This window comes from Orcinus orca, chromosome 20 (genome assembly GCF_937001465.1).
Source record: "Orcinus orca chromosome 20, mOrcOrc1.1, whole genome shotgun sequence".
In the NCBI taxonomy this organism is placed as follows: Eukaryota; Metazoa; Chordata; class Mammalia; order Artiodactyla; family Delphinidae; genus Orcinus; species Orcinus orca.
In genome coordinates, this window is record NC_064578.1 from 49,695,581 (window position 1) to 49,718,300 (window position 22,720).

At 52.6% G+C, this 22,720-nt stretch overlaps 1 protein-coding gene across 4 annotated transcripts; it reads left to right on the plus strand.

Annotated features, from left to right (window-relative positions):
• Positions 1-61: 61 nt before the first annotated feature.
• MEIOSIN (meiosis initiator) lies at positions 62-22,700 on the plus strand. Of its 4 annotated transcripts, none has more exons than XM_049702723.1 (15): positions 62-287; positions 2,016-2,086; positions 7,516-7,606; positions 13,167-13,278; positions 14,721-14,855; positions 15,738-15,983; positions 16,745-16,780; positions 16,958-17,066; positions 17,901-17,998; positions 18,483-18,638; positions 19,023-19,096; positions 20,074-20,238; positions 20,315-20,550; positions 21,366-21,455; positions 21,845-22,200. In XM_049702723.1, the coding sequence occupies exons 2-15, from the start codon at positions 2,016-2,018 to the stop codon at positions 21,888-21,890; spliced, it is 1,665 nt and encodes a 554-aa protein (XP_049558680.1). In that variant the 5' UTR covers positions 62-287; the 3' UTR covers positions 21,891-22,200. The 4 variants fall into 4 exon arrangements, with proteins under 4 accessions (XP_049558680.1, XP_033286576.1, XP_049558679.1 ...); XM_033430685.2 differs by having other exon boundaries at positions 65-287; positions 22,057-22,700; XM_049702722.1 differs by having other exon boundaries at positions 65-287; positions 15,738-15,908; positions 22,057-22,700.
• Positions 22,701-22,720: the final 20 nt, after the last annotated feature.

The following is a 22,720-nucleotide window of genomic DNA, read 5'->3' on the forward strand; positions in this document are numbered from 1 at the left end:
TGATTGGTCGGCACTTTGGCGCGCACCGGAAAAGACTGTGTCAGGAGGCGCGAGGCCAGGCTAGCTCTGTGGTGGAAGACAGGGCCTTCCCCAGGCGCGCGTGCGCACGGCCACTCGAAGCCTGCCAGTCTCGCACCCAGCACATCTTGGCAGGAACTGCTGAGGGCGTGGCCTCGCCTCAGGAGTTCGCTCTTGCTCTCCTCCTCAGGCCTCGCGCAGGAGCCTCGCGCCAAAGGGGATTCGCGTCCGCCTCACGCTTGGAACGTGGTGGCTGAGGCCGGCCTGAGGTTCGCGCACGCAACCAGCCTACCGGGACCAGCACGAGACGCTGTCTGATCAGGCTCCCAAGTGTGGGGCTGGCGCAAAAGCAGAAGGGCGCCATTGTGCACGTCCTGAGGCGGGTGCTGGAGGCCAAGGGGAACGGGTCGGGTGACTAGCCGGCCAGAGGGGAGCCTGGGGTCCACTTCGTGGTCGTGGCCTCCCTCTGGGAGTTTCAGGCAGACGGGAGGGCGGTTGTGCCTTGGGCGCCCGGGCCCTGGGGGAGGCAGGACCCGAGCAGCAGAGCCGGAGTTTGGGTTTGAGGCTGGGCCTAGGTTTGGGGATCCACGCTCAAGTTTGAGATACGAAGTCTCTGAATAGTGTTGGGGATTTGGGGGTCACAGGTTAGGATCTGGGGTCTCGGGATTTGTGTCTGGAGAGAACTCGTTTTGGAAATCTGAAGGTCTTGGGTTTTGTGGCTGGAAGCTTTCCTGTTGGAATCAGAGATCCTAGTCTGGGGATCTGGAAGTCTAGAATAGCATTTTGGGGGTGCGGGGTCTAATTTGGGAGGATTGAAGCTTCAGTGTAGATTTAGGGTCTGGAATCTCAGTGTAGAGTATGAGGTATGAGATTTAGGGTCTGGGGTCACAGTTTGGAACTTTGAGAATTGTTAGGGCCTGCAGTCCCCCACATTGAGTATGAGGCTTCAGTTTTAGACTTTGGGTTTCAGAGTGGAACTCACGGGTGAGATCTCAGTTTAGGGTTGGGGGTCACAATTTGAGGGTCTGAAGTGACAGTTTGGGGATCTAGAGGTCTTGGTTTTAGGATCTGAGGTCAATTTGGGGGACTGAGGTTTGCTTTGGGGAGATTGGATTTCTTACTTTAGGGTTTGGGTTCTCAATATTAAAGTTTGTGGTCTGTGTTTTTTTCTTTTTTAAATTAATTTATTTTTATTTTTGGCTGTGTTGGGTCTTCGTTGCTGCACGTGGGCTTTCTCTAGTTGCGGGGAGCGGGGGCTACTCTCCGTTGCGGTGCGTGGGCTTCTCATTGTAGTGGCTTCTCTTGTTGCGGAGCACGGGCTCTAGGCGTGCGGGCTGCAGTAGTTGTGGCGCACGGGCTTAGTTGCTCCAGGGCATGTGGGATCTTCCCAGACCAGGGCTTGAACCCGTGTCCCCTGCACTGGCAGGCGGATTCTTAACCACTGAGCCACCAGGGAAGCCCTGGTCTGTGTTCTTAATACTAGGATTGGGTTCATATTTGGAGATCAGAAATTAACAGTTTGGGGGTCTAGAGCATCTCAGTATTAGAATTTAGGGTGTTTAGGTTTGGGAAGGCTCCTTTTTATGTTCTAGGTCCTCACTTTGGGAGTTTAAAGACATAGTTTTAGTATCTTAATATCACAGTGTAGAGATCTCAAGCCACAGTTTTCAGATGTGGTTCCCATTGCAGGGTCTGACATTTCACTGTTAAGACTGAAGTTCTGAAGTCAGAGTTTGGGAATCTGCTCCTTTTAGTTTTAGGTCTGGATCATGATTTACAGACCCCAATTTGCAATTTGAGATTCATGGACTTCAGTTCAGAGTTTGGGCATTTTAATTTGGTCTCTTGACCTGTGTTTATGGGGACTGGGGACTTATTTTGGGATCTCTGAGTGCTCAAAGGAGTATGATGGGGGAAATGAGGCTGCCCGTCAAGCTGTGCATTCCTCCTGGAATCCCAGAGGTCACTAATAATTCTTTCTTTTCCCCTCTTTGCAGATGTGGAATTCCAGCAAGCACTTGTGTTTCCCTGAACAGCCCAGGACCAACTTCCTGGGTCCCAGGAACAGGTAAGTGTTCCCCCGGCCCACCTCCCTCACAGCTCCAGCCACTCTGGTTGAATAATAGTAACAGTAGTGTTTACTGAGCATTTACTAGTTTGCCAGACTTTTTGCTAAGGCTTTTGTTTGTATAAAATCCTTTAATCCTTACAACAACTCCACGAGGAAGTAGGTGCGAATATTACCGCCATTTCAAGATGAGAGAACTCTGAGGTAGTTGGCAAAGATCACCTCTAAGCTCTTGCAGGTTTTGACATCCTGATTTTCTTAAATGCCCTTCCTTCCTTTCTTTAATTCACATATTCATTTTGCCATCAAGCACCTACCAAGTGTCAGGAATCGTACAGAGGGGATTTTCCTAGCCAATTGAGGGTTGGATCAGATTTCTCCCTTCCTCCAAAGTCTGGATAAAGAAGAGAGCCAGAGTTCATCTTATTCCCCACTGTCTTCCCCAGTGACTTCCCGCCCACCTATGTCTTCATTTATTAACTCCAAAAATAAGTGTCTGCTTTGTTCAGGTTCTCTACTTAGGTACTGTGCTCAGAAGGGGCAAATGAAGAAAATGAAGAATGCCTCTCTCGCTTGCCTTTTCCTCCTGGAATTCCAGAGGTCACCAACAATGCATTCTCTTTCCCCCCTTTCTAGATGTGGGGTCTCTCTTAGTTGCAATTAACAGAAACCTAGCTAAAACTGGCTTATGCGTAAAAGGGGATTTATTGGATCCTTTAAACAAAAAATTCCGGGGCATCAGGCTTGGCTGGTTCTAGTTGAGGAGTTAAATGATATGGCCAGGAATCTGCCTCTCTTTGCTCTGCTATTGTCTGTGTTGGCTCTCCATTTGTGAGGGCAAGATGGCTCCCAGCCACTCCAGGTCCATATCCTGCCAACTTGACAAGCCTAGCAGAGAGTCTCTTTCCAAGATCCGTTGACTCTGATTGGTCAAGCCTAGGTTACAACCGCAGTCCTGAATCAATCACTTGACTTCTTGGCTAGACCTTGCTTCAGTGCTCCCTAGTGGAATGGGAGGTTGGGGTCAGCTTCTCTGAACCATATGGACTGAGAGTGGGGAGGGATCATTCCCCAAAGGAAACTATTACCAGAAAAGGGAGGAATTGGATGTCGGTCAACCAAAAACAACAGTTTTATCAACAGTAGTCATCCAGTACAACACCCCCACCCCATTCTCCAACATCCCTTATCCCTAAATCGTTCCAACAAATGCCTGTCTACCTTCTGTCTTGAACTAACGTTTCGTGAGCGCTCCCTATGTGCTAAACACCTTCTGGACAAGATCACAGTTTCCAGCCACCTCCATTTTGTAAATGAATTATAAACAGGCTCAGAGTGATGAAAGCACTTGCCCAAAGTCACACAGCAAGTGGCAGAGCTGGGATTTCAACCAGATCTGTTTGCTTCAAAAGCTGAACCTTGTAACCAACTATTATGCTGCTTCTTGGGACTGCCCCCTGCTTTGTCCCACTTTGGGACAGCTCTTACTCTTAAGTTCCTGCACATGTTAAAGCAAATTAGGGTCTGGCCCTTGGTTTTCCCATAGCTAATATGAGAAATTTGGACTGGCTCTTGATTAAGGCTTCTTCCAGCTCCTGCATTAAAAACACATTAAGGGACTTCCCTGGTGGTGCAGTGGTTAAGGCTCTGTGCTCCCAATGCAGTGGACCTGGGTTCAATCCCTGGTCAGGGAACTAGATCCCACAGGCCGCAACTAAGAGTTTGCATGCCACAACTAAGGAGCTGGCAAGCCGCAACTAAGGAGACCACGTGCCGCAAAAGACCCAGAGCAACCAAATAAATTAATTAAATATTTTTAAAAACACATTAAAAATTATAGTTTATGACAGCACTGGTATAAATATGAATATAATCCAAGTTGAATTATATTCATTTATTTCTCTTCTGGTTTTAAAAGAAATTAAAACATTCTCAAAGCCCCTAAAAGTAGCACCAGCCCTAGGCACTGTGCTTACGCTACCTGATGGATAAGTCAGTCCAGGATATAACAATAAATAAAAGAGACAGGGCTTCCCTGGTGGCTCAGTGGTTGGGAGTCCGTCTGCCGATGCGGGGGACGCGGGTTTGTGCCATGGAGCGGCTGGGCCCGTGAGCCATGGCCGCTGGGCCTGAGCATCCGGAGCCTGTGCTCCGCGGCGAGAGAGGCCACGGCGGTGGGAGGCCTGCGTACTGCAAAAAAAAAAAAAGAGAGACAAAAATCCCTCTCCTTATGTTTATATTTATAAGAAAGAAAGAAAGAGAGAGAGAAGGAGAGGAAGGAAGGAAGGGAGGGAGGGAGGAAGGAAGGAAAGAAGGAAGGGAAGGAAGAAAGAAAGAAAGATTTCAGATGCTGATAAAGGATATGGGGATGTGACCAAGAATGTGCTTATTTAGATCAGGTTGTCAGGAAAGGCCTCTAGGGAGATTACATTTAAGCTAAGCGCGGAATGGCAAGAAATCAGCCGTGTAAAAATCGGGGCAAAAGAACATTCCAGGTGGAGGCAATGGTAAAGGCCCTAAGGCAGAAATAAACTTGGCAGTTGAAAGAAGCAGAAAAAGACCCATGTGGCCGGAGCTGGCCTGTTCCCCACAGAATCAGAGGGCAGAGCTAGGATTAGTGGGTGAAAATTAAACAGACTCTGAGGAAAGAACTTGGCTGAAACCAAAACCATCCAGCCAGGAAAGGAGCAGCCTTGAGAGCGAGTGCCCAGTTCCCTGAGGCCCCTGTGAGCAGAGCCCCAGGTCACACCTCTTCAGGACCGCTGCCCAAGAGCGGCCAAGATTTTGCATTTCCTAGTCACCCTTTTTCTCCCTCCAATTTTTTTTTTTTCCTGGAACTCCTGTGTTTGTGCAGAAGGCTCTCTCAGCGCTTTGCAAAACCCAGAGGAAACACCCAGGGACTAGTTGATATGAAACCCTTTTTCTCAGACATGGTCAGATAGCACCTTGAACTTAAATAGACCTGGATACTTTTTCTTCCTGGCTTTCTGTGCTGTTTCTCTTTGGAGTTTCTAGGGAGTCCTCTAGAACAGCAGGAAAGTTGCATGCAGAAAATAAATATCAGGGCCAGGCAAGACGTTAGAGGTTAGCCTATGCAGTGTTTCTCCACGGACAGAAACCCAGCACCCACCCTTGCCCCTCGAAATTATGGTTTCTATCAGGAAAGAACTAGAGACCAATTGGTGGTTTTGCTTTTCTTTCATTCCTTCATTCAGCTGACTAATACGTATAGTCTCCTGTACTCGTGGTGGTTCTGGGAGGGTGCACTAGAAATGCCATCCCCTGCAGAAAACACGTTAATGCTTCCCGTTGGGCTTCAGATAAAGGCAAAACTTCATACTGTGAGCCTGTAAGACCCATAAGACCCTGCGTCATCTGGCCCCTACCTCGTCCTCCAGCCTCATCTCACCCCACAGGACTCCTTGCTTTCTGTGCTCCAGACACTTCAGCTTTATTTCCTCTGACTTCTCCATGCTCCCTCTGTCTGAAACATTCCCTCTCCCCCTCCACTGATGCAGATCTACTCATCCTTCAGAGCAGCTTCTGGCCAGGTTTCCTTCCTCTGGAAAAACCTCATAGGTTAGATCAAAACCACCTATCACAAGTTTCCATAACACCGAGCAGCACCTCTCCTTTGTCCCCAGGAGGGACATGTGATTCATGCAGTCACAGAGCCCTGAGCTTAGAAGAGCCCAATGCTTGGCTTAATGCTCTGCTCTCACCATCCTGAAATTCTTCACTTTTTTTTTTTGGCCAGGCCATGTGGCTTGCAGGATTTTAGTTCCCGGACCAGGGATTGAAGCTGGGTCCTCAGCAGTGAAAGTGCGGCGTCCTAACCACTGGACCACCAGGGAATTCCCAGAATTCTTAATTTCTGAACAAGGGGACCCACAGTTTCATTTGCAATGCCCCCATCCCCAGCAAATTATACAGCTGGTTCTGGTCCTAGTTGCCATTTTATGTTTATTTGTGTGACAATTTGATGAATGACTTTATCCCCGACTGCATTGTAGGTTCTAGAAGGGGCTGTAGTTGTTTTATAGTCTTCTGTCCCTGTCACCGATCACACTTCCTGGCACATAGTAGGGGCTTAATAAGTAATTGCTGAATGAATGAGCGAGAACGATTCTTTCAGGACTTCAGAGTTGGGTTAGGGAGATAAGTGTCTCCCACACTGCTCCCCCATGTCCTCGAGGGCAGGACAGTGATTCCTCTCCCTTTCCACAGTGTCCAGCACAGAGCCTGGCAAAGAGGGGGTGCCAGTTCGTGGGTCTGAGTAGGAACCAAAGATACATCTGTAATCAAGGAAGTGTTTTGGGCTGGGCAGTGCTGCAGGTGACACAAAGTGTTGTGGACATTCAGAGTCGGGGAGAAAAACAAGGGAGGTCGGGGGAGGCTTCCTCGGGTGGCAGTTGAATCAGGCCCTGAAGGAAGGTGAGATAAGGTTTGGTGGAGATGAGGTGTTTGGGCCTTCCCAAAGAAGTAGCAGGAGTAGTGGCAGCGGTGTATAATTTGGGAGAGAGACTCCAACGTCTTTGTGTCTCCATCCGTCAGGAGAGAGGGGTACAGGTGTGCGTACACGGATATATTATGAATTATGGGTTCAGGGATTAGATCCTGGAAGTTCTGCATCTGCTCAGGAGTCAACTTCTTTCATGCCCTTACTTATTCAATCATTCAGCAGATAGGCGATGACTTCCCGCAGTGTGCCAGACCCTGTTCTAGGTGCTGGAGATACAGCGGTGCCCCCTACTCAGCTCTCACCCAACTGCAGGGACCAGAGAAATGCATGAGCACAGGGGCAGGGGGACCTGAGCAGAGATACCTCACCTGTCCTGTGGAGTTGGGGTCCATTGACGGGAGAGAACGAAAGGAAGTAAGAGATGAGACCAGAAGGGTCAGACGGGCCAGGCCATGGGGGGCATTATAAGCCATGTTAAGTAAGGGTTTAAACTTGATCCTTCATAATGGGATGGCATTGAGAGGTTTGAAGTGCTTATTAAGTAACTAATGTATTCAGTCCTATTGGTAGCCCTCTGCCTCTGAAAGAATATCCTCATTCCTTTTGCACAGATGAGAAAACCATAGGCAGGTTTGTGTTTCAGAAAGATCACCGTGACTCTTGTAGAGAGTGTGGCTTGGAGGAAGCCAGATGGAAGGCTGGGAGAACTATGTCAGCACATGGACTAGGGCAGGAGCGAGGGGACGGAGAGAAGGGATTGGAGGAGGAATGGGCAAGATTTGGTGACTGATTGGACCAGGGGATGGGGGAGAGTGAGCAGTGCAGACAATTCCCAGGCTTCTGTCTTGGGTGCCTGGGGCAGGGAGCTTCTCTGAGCTGGGGAACACTGAGACAAGCGGTCTGGGGGGTCAGATGCCAAATTCCATTTCGGATGTCCTAACCCACACCAGCTCTTGCCCCAAAACAGGAGGGCGAGTAAAAACCACACCAACAAACTGCAAGAGCTGGCATTGCTGCTACCTGTGGCCCTGAGGACCAGTACCAAGAAGTTCACCAAGGTAAGGGGGCTGAAGGAGATGAGGTGGATTTGGGAGGCAGATCTGAACATATCAGCAATCGGGTTGACCTCCCTTGTCCTAGGAAACCTAGACAGACCCACCCAGTGACAGCACTGACATGGCAATGGTCCTGACTGGGAATTTCTGGGAGTCTGTGATCCCATGACTAGAAGCCTGGGGGATTCTTTCCTGCAAAGGAGGCAGGGGGAATTGGGAGGGGAAAAATAGGCAAGGTGCTGGGTCAAGGTCATCCCTCTGGGGGTCACACAGCCTGCATTTGAGCCCTCCAGCCCCACACCTGCAGAACTCTGGGCAGCTCGCTCAGGTTATCAGCCTCTCAAGCCTCAGGTTTCCCAGCTATAAAACAAGAAAAAAATAACTCCTCCTACTCAGCGATATTGTGAGACCAAAGTGACATGATAGCCATGACAGGGCCTGAATAAATGTCGGTTCCCTTTCCGGGTGCCTTCTTTTGTGACTTTGTGGGGATCGTCTCCATGAGGTAGGGATAAAGCTTCTCGGTGCCTCCCCAGTGGCCACTCAATAAATGTTTATAGTGCTGAGCTAACACTTGCTCCCAGGACGAACAACTTAATATGAGACTCAGAGATCTGGAAGGTTTGGTGTCCTGTTTTCTCGCTATAGTTTCTCTCATTCAGTCCCTCATTCATTCATTCATCAGCCATTTATGGAAAGATTCTCAGATGTCAGAAGCTGTTCTGCCGGCAACAAGGGGAAGCAAAGAAATTTGAAACCCAGCCCTCTTCCTCTGAGAACTTAGAATCTGGTCAAGAAGATAAAGATTTAGGGACTTCCCAGGTGGTCCAGTGGTTAGGACTTGGTGCTTCCACTGCTGGGGCCCGGGTTCCATCCCTGGTTCAGGGAACTGGGACCCTGCAAGCTGTGTGGCACTGCCAGAAAGAAAAAAAGAGGAAGATTTGAACGCACAAGAACTGATCCGACCTAGAATGTTATACTTGCCTTCAGAGAGGTTCAGGGCAGCGGGTGTCTGGGAGAGATTTGCCCGACCCTAACCCTATCCTTCTCCCTGCCAGCCACAGCCCATCCATCACCAGATCACGCTGCTTCTCTCCTAAATCCCTCTCAATTGTAGGTGCTTGTATCAGTTTCCTGTGGCTGCTCTAATAGATTACCACAAACTTAGTGGCTTAAAACAACACAACTTTGTTCTCTCAGAGTGCTGGAGGTCAGAAATCCAAAATCAGTCCCACTGGACTAAAGTCACGGTGTCAGCAGGAGGGTCCAGGGGAGCATCCATTTCCTCTCCCTTTGCCAACTTCTAGAGGCCGCCTATGGTCCTTGGCTCACAGCCCCTTCCAAGCCAGCAGCGTAGCATCTTCTAGTCTCTCCTCTACCTCTGCTTTTGTCGTCATTCGCCTTCTCTGCCTTTGACCCTCCAACCTCCTGCTCATAAGGACGCTTGTGATTACACTGGGCCCACTCAGACAATCCAGAATAACCTCCCCATCTCAAGATCCTTAACTTCATCACATCTGCAAAGTCCCCTTTGTCACACATGGCAACATATTCACAGGTCCCGGGGACTAGGACGTGGATGCCTTTGGGGGAGGCATTATGCAGAGCACCACAGTGCTCAAAAAATATCTGGGGGATTTTGCCCGCTGTCCTCCAACATTTGAGTATCTGGTGTGCGTAGGCACTATAAGTTCTTGTCGGGCAAGGCAGAGATGACTGGGGCACAGCCCCTGCCCTGGAGGAATGACAGTTGAGTCAGGGCACAGGCAGCATTTCATCACTGACTAGATGACCACATCTCTTCGTGGAATCCTCCCCAGGCCTCAGCCCACTTTCTTTACCATTGATTCTCTGCTGTCTTAATAATCCCACTTCTTCCCCGTCTTTATCCTCCCTTAAATTCATTCCTGGGCCCCCTGCTCCATGTACAACCAGTGTCCCACTCAGTCCCAAGCCTGCCTGACATGCATCATCACAGCTCGTCCAAGGGCTGTGTGACGTGCTCAGTCCACTGCTGAATAAACCGTGGGAGCTATTATGCGTTGTTTTGCCCGTGTTTGAGATTTAGGCTTCAGCTTAGGTCCGTGGTATCCTTCCTCACCATCCTGGCTGATTAGGTGCCCCTGCTCCATGTGGTCTGTGGCTTCCCATCCCTCTGACCATCACAGCCCTCTGCACATTACTGTGATTGTTTCCATTTCTCTGATTCTCTTTATCTTATTTTATTTTTTCTAATTTTATTTTTGGCTGCATTGGGTCTTTGTTGCTGCGCGTGGGCTTTCTCTAGTTGCAGCGAACGGGGGCTACTCTTCGTTACGGTGCACGGGCTTCTCATTGCAGTGGCTTCTCTTGTTGTGGAGCATGGGCTCTAGGCACGTGAGCTTCAGTAGTTGTGGCGCGCGGGCTCAGTAGTTGTGGCTCGCGGGCTTAGTTGCTCCGCGGCATGTGGGGTCTTCCTGGGCCAGGGCTCGAACCCGTGTCCCCTCCATTGACAGGTGGATTCTTAACCACTGCGCCACCAGGGAAGTCCCTCTCTGATTCCCTTTAGATGAAGGGTTCTGCAAAGGTAAAAACCATAATGGATGAATCTCTGTCCCCAGCACCCCAGGGCCTAACACAGAGCAGATAACAATAACAGTTGCTCCCCATTGACTGAGAGTTCTAGGTGTCAGACAGTGGATGCCAAGCTTCTTATATACATTTTCTCTCTCTCTCTTTTTTTTTTTGAGATGGCTACTTTATTTATTTATTGGCCATGGCATGAGGCATGCAGGATCTCAGTTCCCCAACCAGAGATGGAACCCGCGCCCCCTGCAGTGGAAGCGCTGGAGTCTTAACCCCCGGACTGCCAGGGAAATCCCTACATTTTCTCATTTAATCCTCCCCCCAAGGCTTGTGAGATGAGTATGAGTATGCTCATTTTTTGGTTCGAGGAAACAGGAGCACAGAGGGGTCATATTGTCCAGAGAGGCACAGCTGGCTAATGGCAGAGTGAGTCAGATGTGTCTCATTCCAAAGGCCCACACCCTCCACCACTCTGTCACTCGATGCTCGATAGATGTTTGCTGAATGAATGAATGAATGAATTTCCCTCTGTTGAGACAGTTATAGTTTGCATCGATCTTACCTTCAGGAAGTCTCTGGGATTTGAACCTCTGGTGTAGCCCCTGAGCTAACCTTCCCAAAGTTTCAATTACCAAGCTTTCTTTCTGTCCTGAAATCTGAGTTGATGCCCAGTTGCCTTCTGCATAAAATCTTTGTGCTAGTAATAATAAGTGACACTTTATATTGCTTTACAGTTTACAGAGAATTAGCTTAGTGAATGCCCACCATGTGCCAAGCCTGGTGTTGGAGATACTAAGCTAAAAAGACAGGATTTGCTTTTGAAAAACTCATGGTCTATTTATACAAAGATAGAAAAGGTCTTTTTTTTTTTTTAGTAAATTTATTTTATTTATTTATTCTTGGCTGCATTGGGTCTTCGTTGCTGTGCACAGGCTTTCTCTACTTGGGGAGAGCAGGGCTACTCTTCGTTGCAGTGAGCGGGCTTCTCATTGTGGTGGCTTCTCTCATGGTGGAGCACGGGCTCTAGGCACGTGGGCTTCAGTAGTTGCGGCACGCGGGCTCAGTAGTGTGGGTCGCGGGCTCAGGAGTTGTGGGTCACGGGCTCTGTAGTTGTGGGTCGCGGGTGCTAGAGCACAGGCTCAGTAGTTGTGACACACGGGCTTAGCTGCTCCGTGGCACTTGGGATCTTCCCGGACCAGGGCTCGAACCCGTGTCCCCTGCATTGGCAGGTGGATTCTCAACCACTGCGCCACCAGGGAAGCCCCCCAAAGGTTTCTATTTAATCCCTTGAGAAGCCGATGGAGGTGTTCTTTCTCATCCAGATATCAACTAAGCATTTATTGGACAACTGATTTATCAGGCTCTGTGCTGGGCGATTTCACACACACTAATTTATTTCGTCCTAATGATAATCCTCTGAGGCTGAATGAATATCCTCGTTACCATTGCACAGATGAGAAAACCGAGGCCCAGAGAAGTAAAATGACCCGCTCCCAGTGCACAGCCAGTAAGTGGCAGGTTGGAGCCAGGCCCCAAACCAATAATCTCTTGGCTGTGTCACGTTATTCCTTAGTTAGATTATAGCTTCCTTCCCTGGATCAGGTTAAATAAGTTCAGTGACTGTATTATATTTTATGGAACGATTTCACATAAGTCATCTCATGAGACCATCCTTTTTTAAAATTAATTTTTATTGGAGTACAGTTGATTTACAATGTTGCGTTAGTTTCTGCTGTACAGCACAGTGAATCAGTTATACATATACATATATCCACTCTTTTTTAGATTCTTTTCCCATAAAGGCCATTACAGAGCATTGAGTAGAGTCCCCTGTGCTCTACAGTTGGTCCTTATTAGTTATCTACTTTATATATAGTAGTGTGTATATGTCAGTCCCAGTCTCCCAATGTATCCCCCACCCCCCCAGACCATGTTTCCTGATTTGGGGTTGGAAGATTCCTGCTAACGGTTTTGTTGTTATTCTGGGGATCCAGTTCAATCCAAAAAATATTTATGGGTGTTCTTCCTTCACCAGGCTAACTCCTTTCAGTCTTCAGTTTAAATGCTGCCACTTCAGAGAGGCCTTTCTGGACACCCAAGTCTAATTTCAGAGTCACCTGTTATGCTCTTTTATTCATAATGCTTATCACACACTTGATCATTTTTTATGAATTATGAGTTTATTAAGGTCCGCTGCCCTCCCTGGATTGTAAGTTCCATGAAGGCAAACAAAAGTATGTCTAGTTCACCCCTCCACATGGCTCTTAGTGGGTAGTATCTTTTTTAGCTTAGTGTCTCCGACGCCGGCCCAGCCGGTATCTGGTGGCTGGTTGGGGGATGCCCGCTGATGCTGTGGGGAAGAGGCGTTCCTTCAGTGATAACTGACTAAGTCACCTCTCGATTCTGTGTGCTTGGGATCCAGAAATCAATTAGCTACAGTCTCTACCCTCAGCTAGTTCAAGGTCAGTGGGAGAGAATGATACATAAACAGATAATTATAAAACACTGTGGCAAGTGCCTTGGTGGAAACAGGTTCAGGGTTTTACAAGAATGCAGAGGAGGGACATCTGACCCAGCCTGGGTGAGGGGTCAGGAGGGCAGGAAAGCTTCCAGAAGGGGAGAACACTGTGCTGAGGCTCAAAGGAGGAGAAGCCAGGGAGGGAGTCTGTGGGGAGAAGAGGAGGGCTTTGCGTGTGCCAAGGGCCAGGGGTGGGAAGCTGAGCAGTGTGTGTCCCCAAAACTGGACCAGGAGGCGAGCAGGCCTGGGTTCAGATCCCGGCTCTGCCACTTCCTCTCTGTAACCCAGCAAGTCCCTTTAACGCTCTGGGCCTCCGTTTCCTTAGCTGTAACCGCCGGCTTACTGGGCCACAGTGAGGACTAAAGAGCAGAATAGGAACCTCTCTGCCAATGGGGGGATTGTTGGGGCAGGGTCCCCGGTCCCCAGCAGCCTCACATCATCTCAGGCCCCCGCTCAACCCTGTCTTTCTTTTGGGGGCAGAAGGAGATTCTGCTGCACGTCCTGTACTACATTCACTACCTCCAGAGAAAAATCGATGCGGCCAAGGCCTTGCTCGAATTCCACACCACCGATGGGGACGGTGGACTGGGGGGTAAGTAAGTTCAGCCGACGTTTCCCAGCGCCTGCTATGTGCCAAGCATTGTCCTGGCTGTCAGGGACGCTGAGTGACTTAGACTGGTCCAGTCCTTCCTGGATCTCACAACCTGTCTCACGGGACAAGTCAGAGGGATGTCCAAAGTGCTGTGACCCCAGAGGAGGGTGTCTGGGAAGACTGTGGTGGGAGAGGCCTCGGAGCTGGGCCTTCGAGGACAGGGAAGGGGGAACCATGCCAGGCAGAAAAAACAAGGTGAACAAGAGTCTGAAGGCACGAGAAGACACCTGTGGGATGTCCGGGGACAGGCAAGCAGTTGGGTATGACTGGAGGGGTCGTGTAGCACCCAGATGATGTGCGCAGACTCCTGAGCCAGGTCCCAACTCAGGCACAGTCCTATCAGCTTCTGATAGGGACGTGGGATTCCAGAAACCTGCGGGTGACCTACACTGCTCTGTGCCTCAGTTTCCTCATCTGCAAACTGGACCCATACCCCCTTTCTGTGTTTGTTGTGAGGATTGAATGAGTTAATACATGTAAAGAGTGCTGTAACACGGCGCCTGGAACAAGCCAATCATCCCATGCCGTGTGTGCCGGCTGCTGTGGTTACTGGTGGGAGGAATACACGGGCAAGAGGGGTAGAAGATGAGGCAGGGACGAGATTCTGAAGGGCCTCAGGCGCCTGGCGGAGGAGGGAGATGAAGAAGATGAGAATGACTGAAGGCCTTTAAACCAGAGGAAAGCCATGATCAGAGTTTCTTTGAGGAAAAGGTGCCTGACATCTAGCGTGGGGACTTGCTATTAAGTAAGAAGCTGGAGTGGGGGAGATGAGTGAAGATACTTTTAGGGGTGATCTGGATGGGAGATGATGAGGCCAATGTAGCACCGTAGCTGAGGGTGTAGACAGAAGTAGGTAAATTTGGGAGTATTTTTTTTTGGCCATGCCGCACAGCATGCGGGATCTTAGTTCCCCGACCAGGGGTCGAACCCATACCTCCAGCCTTGGGAGTGCAGAGTCTTAACCACTGGACCGCCAGGGAAGTCCTTGGGAGACGTTAATGAGGAAGAGTTGAGAGGCCTCGGGCCACCCAGGGTGGGTGCTGGAGCCCCTACCATCTTGAGGAGGCTGGAGGAAGAACTGATTTGGGAGGCGGAAGACGGGGAAGCACCTGGGAAGTGCTGGGTCTGTCTTTCCTCTCAGCCGAGGCCCGGAATGGCCCTGAGGACAACTGAGTTCTCGCCTGTACTTCTGCCGCCTGGCTGCGCAACCTCAGCCAGGTCCCATCTCCTCCCGGGACCTCAGTTTCCCCATTTGTAAAGTCAGTCTGGGGACCGTGGCAGCCTCCCTGCTCCCTGTCCATCATGAAGTGCTGTCCAGAGGCAGCATTCAGGATGGATAAGGGTGAGGGCATCTGACCTGCCTCATTCTTCGTCCTGCGCAGGGCTGGGTTGGAAGCAGGCCGCAGGCCCAGCAAAGTGGAGACACTCCACCCCGTCCAGCACCCCACACTCTCACGAGTCCCATCTTTGGGGAGGCTACCAGAAACCTCGGAAGAAGAAGCCGGCCCAAGCATCAGGTACAAGCCATCAGTGGGGACAGAAGAGGGTGCAGGGGTCAGATGGGAGCGGGGCTCCTTCTCCAGGACCGTCCCCACTCCCGGGAGGCCCAGTCGGCAATCCTGAGCCCTTGACAAGGCTCTGGATTCAAATGTGCCTGGGTTCAGCTGTGGTGCCTCCTCTTCCTAGCTCTGAGGCCTGGGGGTGGGTCACTCTTCTCCTGTGAGCCTCAGCTTCCTGGTCTGGAAATTGGAGGGCCTGCCACAGGGTGGCCCTCAGATTAGGAGCCAGGCGCACGCCGCTCAAGCAGTGCTTAAGTGATGGGGCACATGGCCAGTGCCCAGGAATGGAAGCTGCTGTCAGCATTTATCATCCCTCTGCCCAGTCATCCATCCCCAGGCCAGGGCAGCAGGGAGTGTGGGGTGACAGAAGGACCCCAGTGAGGGAGGCAAGTGTCCCAGGTCCCACCTCAGCCTTGCTACTAACACTACCTGTCCCTTCCCCTTTTCGAGCCTCCGTTTCCACGTCCTTAAAAAGGGAGTTGGACCTAATCAATGATTTCCAGCTCTGGCTGCACATCTGAATCACTGGGGTGCTTTTAAAAATGCCCATTACCTGTGCCTCACACCCAGAAAGTCGGGCTTCAGTGATCTGGGTGGAACCTGGGCATCAGTATTTTCAGAGCTCGCAAGGTGATTCTAACGTGTGGGCAGGGGAAGGGGGTGTCTGACTAGGTGGTCTTTAACTGAGGATCTGGGCCTCTCCGGGAAGGACTGAGTGACCAGGCCAGACAAAGCTTTGAAGCAGGTTATTGGGCCCAGAGCAAAGACCCCCACCTCAGCCACTCTCTGGTGACAGTCAGGCCCCCAGCCCTGTCTGATGCCATCTCTCTGCTCTCCCAGAACGCCAGACCCGGGCCCAGAACCCTCGTCGCTGTCTGGCCCTGGACCAGCCTAAGAAGCAGGTGACCCCATCCCCAGACCAGAGAGGAGGAAACATGGTGGCGACCATCACCCCTCCAAGATGCCTCGACTCCTGCAGTCACCCCAAGGCTGTGTCATCCCCGTCTCAAGGTGACAGAAAGGGAGGAAGATCCTGGCTGACACTGCTGCATATGGCTGAGAACAGCGTCCACTGTGACATCTCAAGTTGGTGTCTTTCCTCTCCACTAACTTAACCACTCGTTTATATACCACTTGTCAGGCACCCTCGACGTCCCAGGCACAGTCCTAGTCGCCAGGGATTCTACAATGGACAAGAGAGACGCTGTGTCGCAGCCTCTTTCCAAGTTTCCTTTTCCCTTCAGGCTCTGTTGGGGGTGTAAGCAGGGGTCAGGGTCACAGAACTGGAGGCAAGAGCAGGGCCGCCTCGTGAGCCTTCCTTCACTTGAAGCAGCCAGACAAACGCTCTTGTGAGTCCCCCTCCCTTTGCCAGCTTGCAAAGGTGTGACACCCCCAGGAGATACGGGCACGACTGGAAGGCGAGGCCTCAGGTCATCCTATTCCTCTGTCTGTTCCTTCAGCCTTTCCTCCCAGAGCATCTCCTCTGGGCCAGGCCACGTGAGCGGTGCCGGTGACAGTCCAGTGAAGAAATCCCACGCTCTCACTTCCTGGGGTCGCCCAGGAGGCTGTGGGAGCCCCAAGGAGGCGCCTGACCCACCTGGGGAAGGAGGGTGTCCCAGATCTTGAGCTAATCTTGTGACCTTGGGCCAGTTACTTGATATCTCAATGCCTCAGTTTATTTAACTGTAAATGGGTATTATAAAAACCGTACCCTTTGGTAAAGGGCTACCGAGTAGTATGTAAAACTTAAGATTAAAACCGTGCTGCCTTGGTGAGCACTATATACTTGTTTGCGCTCATCATCTTCATCATCATCACTCTGCTTAAGGATTTTATCTTCCTTACAGCTTCTGATAGGGCCGTGGGATTCCAGAAACCTGCAGGTGATTCAGGGAGCCCCCAAACCTCACACAGAGGCCCCAGAGCCTGAGGTTTTGGCTGGGATGGGGGGAGGGATAGGCTGTGGCATACCCCAGCACCTCTCCGTCCCTGCCTCTGTGAGTCCCAGGATTTGGGCCAGACACAGGAGTGACCATCCTGACTTGCCCCACCCCCCGTAGGCTGCTGTGGCAAAAACAGTGCCCAGGATGCGGGGCCTTACCCTGCCTTCGAGGCCCAGCAACGGGTTGAGAGGATCCATTTTCTCAACAGGACCCAGCCCCGTCCCAGGTAAGGGAAGCCGAGGTATGTGAGTGGAAGAAGCTGAGGCGTTTGGTGGGATTGGCTAAGGCTTGGTGAGAAATGGGGTCAATCACCACCCTCGACTGGTATCTGTGGAGTGAGCACCTCTGAGGGCCTAGCTTTGCGTCAGGCATCGTGAGCTCGAGGGAAAGCCTTGCTTCCTACGTGTTGACCAGGGCCGCATCCTCTCCCTGCCTCCCGTCCCGCCCTCTAGCCTGTCCCCAGTAGTCACCTGCATGGCTTTTCTAACACACAAGACCTTGATCATGTCAGTTTTTGGCTTTAAGCTATTCCCTCCTGTTGGGTAGAGCCCAGATATCTTAATTAGCATTTGAGACCCTCTCTGGTCCCAGCTCACCTTGCCAGCCCCCTTTCCTGCTCCTCAACTGCAAACCTTACCCTTAACACCACCAAATATTCGCCACTCCCTGCGGGAGCCAGGCCCGTGTCCCCTCTGGGCTTCTCACCCTTTGTTCCCTCTTCCTGGAAGCTTGATCCCTTTGTCCACCTGGAAAACTACCCATCCTTTAAGCTTAGCTCAGCTCGGTCCTCCCTCCTGCCCTGCCCACCGTCTGTGTCCTCCTCAAAGCCCCATCACAGCTCTGCCCCCGTGTAGTCAGCTCTGATTACAGCTGGCCTCTCCTTATAAGCCCTGAAGCTCCTTGAGGGCGGGCACCCCCCAGCGGCCGGCACGAAGAGATCCCTGCCTTAGTCCACAGTGGGTGACACTGAGACACCCAAAGGGGAAAGGGCTCGCCCCAGGGCCCACGGTGTCTCCAGCCCGGGGCTCCAGGTCTGCCTCTTCAATTTCTCCTCTTGCAGGCAGAAGCTGGTGTGCGATTACAGCGAGGAGGTGGACAAGGAGTCCCCAGATGCTGACCCTTGGCTTCCTGCCTGGACACCAAAGGGCAGCGCCCATGGTGACTGAAGCTCTGTCTGTCCTCCTTGTAGCCTGGAGTGGGGTCTTCTTGGTACCTTCCTTCTGAGGATGTCTGTGGAAGGGAGGAGAGCGGGAAAGGGATGGATGTCCGCTAAGCACAGGGATGGCAACACACAGCCTGCCCACTGTCCCTGAGCCATCAGTTGCCATGGAAGACGTTGCTGATCAATCATTATTCTTTCTGTTGATCCCAGACACTGCCTCAGAATCTTTCTTAACACAGAGCTCCAGATAGCTAAAGTCAGTCTATTGGATGTGGCACATCATGATATTGATTTTTTTCCTGGCCATTCCTAACAAGACGCCAGGCACCGTGCCTCTTAATTTCCTCTTCCAAGCACTCACCACAAGGAACTGACAGTCACCTTTCCCCAGTGTCTGGCACCATCTGCTCAAAGCCAGCTGCTGTGCTGGGGAAGAGGGCAACCTCTGACACACCCTCGAGCCTGATATTTCCTTTTCAGGGAGCCCACTCGCCTTGGGGACTCCCCAGATTGACAACTGGAATGCGACAGGCCACCGGAGCGAGATCCTGGGGCTCAGCCCCTCCCTCTTCAGCTCCCCGGGGAAACTGCAGCCAGAACAGATCCTGGAGGATGGCGCCAAGCACCTGACCCAAGGTGAGCACCTTGGTTCATTCAGAAAAAACACCTGCAGTGACACCCACCAAGTGTACAGCCCTGTGCTGGCAGTGCTGGATAACCAGGGATGAATCCCATCCCAGCCCTCAAGGAGCCCACAGCCTGGTGGGGAGCAGCCCCAGGCCAGCGTGGTGCGTGGAAGGCTCCAGGAGCCTGGAATAGGGACCCACTCACTCTGCCCAGGTTGGTGGTTCCCCACGGGAGCTGGCCTGTGAGCCGGATTTGGACTTGGGGCAGAAGATCCCAAAGCCAAAGCCAGAGAAGGGCACTCCGGCTAGCAGGGGCGGCGGGACAGGCACGGTGCCCTGAGAGAGGCGTTCCCGCCCCAGCCACCCCTCTGGTCTCCCTCCCCGCCCCCGACAGCTCTCTTTGAAGAAGTATTCTTAGATCCTGCGTCTTCGCCTTCTGCCTGCATGCTTGAGGGACTACAGAAGAAGGTAGGTGTCTGCCCATGCATCTGTCCGCACACACGTCCATCCTTCTCTCCACCTGCTTGATCCACTCATCCGTCCCCTCGACCTTTCAGCTCCTCCCCCACTCACCTGTCCATCCATCATGCTTCTCCTCATCCTTCCAGAGACTCACCCACCATCTGTGCCCTCACCTGCCTGCCCATCCTTTGAACACTCCCTGCTGGCCACCAGGCGCCCTGCTCTGTGCTGGGCCCTTAGAATGAACCAGACACAAAGGATAAAAGCTGAAAGCTGCCAGGTGCCCAGAAAAGACCCCACATAATTTTATGACTGCTCTATGAGTCAGGCTCTCTTGTGAACCCATTTAACAGATGAGGAAATTGAAAACAGCCGGTGACCCCCAGGATCCTCAGTTGGAAAGAGCCTCCTTCCCAGGCCCCCGGGCTGATTTCTGTAGCACCGTCTGCTCCAGCAGTTCAACGTCTGACTGCCAGAGGGGCAGCCCCAGCTCCGGTCCCCAGTGTGTGGCCCCCTCCAGTGTGTGGGAAGGTGGCCCCCTGCCTCAATGAATAGCTGAATCTGCTGTAGAAACAAAAATAGACACCTTTAGCGGAGCTCTTGGAAGTGCAGCCACTGCACCAAGTGCCTCTCGGCCTTGCAGAGGATGTGTAGTGACACCATCTGTGCATGAAACTGAGGCTCAGAGGAGCTAAGACTTGCCCGGGGCATCACAGCTACTTTGCAAGGTGGTAAACTGATGGGATTGAGAGAGAGTGCCCCAGAATAGGAGGCAGAAGACCCCCATCCACCTCCTCTCCAACCCCCTGTGGGAACTGGGGAAACTTAGCTTGAATTTCTGAGGAGGCATCTGGAGGCTGTTTTGAGCCTGAGCTGTTTGTGATGATGCTCGTGTGACCTCCTAGGAAAGCAGTGAGTGGGGGCCATGAAGGGACAGCACTGTCCCCCTCCGTCTTCTCCCAACTTTCTCCTTCACCCCCCAGGACACACCCCCTAAGGCCCCCGAAGACCTTCCCGACTCCCTCAGCCGGTGCCAGTCCTTGGTCTCGCTGGACCACTGCTACCTGTCGCTGTGTGAGAACAGCAAGGAGCTGTGCAGCCCCAGCTCGGAGGACACGGACACAGACTCGGTGTGGAGGCAGCAGGAGGTGAGGGAGACAGAAAGCCATCCGCCTGGTCAGTCCGCGTCTCCTGCCTGCCCTCACCTCTCTGTCTCCCACCCAGGATGTTCAGGCCGACCTCGAGGGCCTGCAGTCCTCCAGCGATGAGGATGAGAGTTATACGTGGACCCCCACCCAGCGGGCCTCAGCCCTGCCCGCAGCCGGAAGGAAGGGCAGGGCGGGCAGGGGCCTTGTGAAGCCCAATGAGAGCAAGCAAACCCCCTGCCCCACCCAGATGAAGAAGAAGTGTGTCAACGGCTTCATCATGTTCTGCAGGATGAACCGGAAGCAGTACATCAGGTGGGAGGGCGTCCTCTTCAGCCCTGATTGGGGCCCTACCTCACTGTCCATCCACCGGCAGAGCAGGCCACCCACTGCTGCCGACACATTCCTCAGCCACGCTCTCCCGGCCTCCCCCGGCCCCGTGGCACTGGTCAGGGCCCGTGCACTGCAAGCAGTGAAACTCAGCTCAGACTTAGGAAAAATAGGAAACTAACTGGCTTGAATTAATTAATATAATGAACTAATTAATATAATTAAATTAACCTGAAAAAAGAGGAGCCACCTTCAGACGTGGTTGGTCCTTGGGCTCAAGGGACACTGCCCGGGCTCCTTGTCCCCCTCCACTCCGCGCTCTGGGTTGGCTTTGTGCTCCATCACGCTGGGCTGGGCTGGGGCAGGCTCTCCCGCAGGAGCTCCAGGCTCGTGTCCTGTCTCCTGCCCCAGCAACCCTGTGGGAGGAGTGCTCCTCGTTTCTAAGATTTCAAGCAAAAGTTCTTGGGGCCGACTTGACATGATCTATCAGGCACCTAGCCCTGAACCGATCTTGCCAGTCTGCAGCCTCCGTGGAGAAGAGGTGGTGCTGGTATTGGAGCGGCGGATACAGGTCCCAGGACACGGGGTGGCCCCTTTCCAACCACCATTTAGTCCAGCTCCCTTCAGGGGGCGCAAAAGGAGGCATCTTTCAGGGCAACACGGAAAGATCCGAGTTCTCAGCTTTGGAAAGCTGTGGCTCTGAGAGGGCCAGGGACCCTTGTGTGGTCACACCGTTGGCCTTCGCCCAAGCCAGGCGAGGCTACAGGCCTCTCCTCGCCTCCTCCTCCCTCCTGCCCCAGAGCCTGCCCTGGGACCGCATCCACGACTGCCACCAAGGAGCTGGCCCACCTCTGGCGGATGATGACCCTGCAGGAGCGGAGACCATATTGGTGAGCAGCCCCTGCCCAGAAGGTGTGGGTGGCAGAGGCGAGGCCCCTGCTTCTCATCCTGCTCTGATTTTCAGAGCCTTGAGCTCTGTGATGTTGGAAACAGGTTGGGAGTTTCCTCGGGCAGGAGATTTGGGTGTCACGAGCTCTTATGAAAGAGTTGGGGTGACAGAAGCAGAGCGGCACTCTACCCCTGGCTGTAACTTCGAAGGGCAAACAGCTTAATTCTGGATTTGGACCCCACTGCCCTAAATTTCCTTTGCCCTCTCTGCCACAGGGAGTTTCTCAGAGCAGAAAGCTGGGTCTTAACTTCCCTGTCGCTTGGTCTTCTTCTTCTCTTCCCCTCTTGATGCCCCGTCCCCCCTGAAACCCTCTCCTCTCCACCTGCCCAGCTTGCAACTGGCCCCGGAAACACACGTGCACGTGTGCAGATGGTGACAGGTCCTCACGGGAGCCAGTGGCTCCCCCGCTGGGGCCAAATAAAGCCCTGGACACCCCCTCAGCCCAGGCCCTGGTCACTGCTGGGGCCAGAGCACTGGGGGTGGGACAGAGATGGTCGGGAGGCGACCGAGGAATCCTGCCCATCCTGCCACCTCTCTCCCAGCACCAAAGCGCGCAGGTTCAGTCGCCGGCACAACCGGATCGTGAAGAAGGTCAGCTCCAGCAGTGAGGACGAGGACTGGGAGACCCCCAAGCCCTTCTACCAGCTGCTGGCTGAGAAGGCCCGCCGCCGCTATACCGCGCGTGAGGGCAGCCTCACTCCCTCCGCCACTGCCTCGCAGCTCCTGCAGCCGTGGTCTGAAACGAGGCGCCGGTGGTGAAGAGGTTGTCTCGTCCTGGGCATCACCGCCGCTAGTGCAGAGCCCCTCAGTCAGGCACCCCCAAGTTGGGAGGCGGCTATTTATTGACCCCAGTGCTTTGTGCGTTTGCCTTGATACGGAACAGCCAGAACTTCTCCCGCCCGGGGTAGCAGGCGTCTCACAGCCCCTTTCAAGCCTGGCCTGGCCTATCAGAGGAGCCGCAGGTGGGGAGGAAGGACCCCCCCCCCCGCCACCCCCAACAATGAAATGCAAGGAGGTGCAGTTGCCCTCTGCCTGTCCTTTGCCCAGCCCAGAATCAAATGCTTTCACCCAGTTGTACCTCACTCTATGCCGCCGGCCCTGTTCTATTTATAGTTCTATTTATAGATTATTTATTGTTTTTAACTAAATAAAGTGGAAACTGTTACCAGCAAGAGACAGGGCCGGGCCCCTGGTCTCCCGCTTTCT

What these genes read in the sequence shown, in the direction of transcription:
- MEIOSIN (XM_033430685.2), top strand. Translation starts at nt 2,016, where the DNA reads ATGTGGAATTCCAGCAAGCACTTGTGTTTCCCTGAACAGCCCAGGACC. An exon ending in TGGGGACGGTGGACTGGGGG is followed by an intron (nt 13,279 to 14,720) that starts GTAAGTAAGTTC and finishes CGTCCTGCGCAG; the next exon opens with GGCTGGGTTGGAAGCAGGCC. An exon ending in CGGTGTGGAGGCAGCAGGAG is followed by an intron (nt 20,239 to 20,314) that starts GTGAGGGAGACA and finishes TCTCCCACCCAG; the next exon opens with GATGTTCAGGCCGACCTCGA.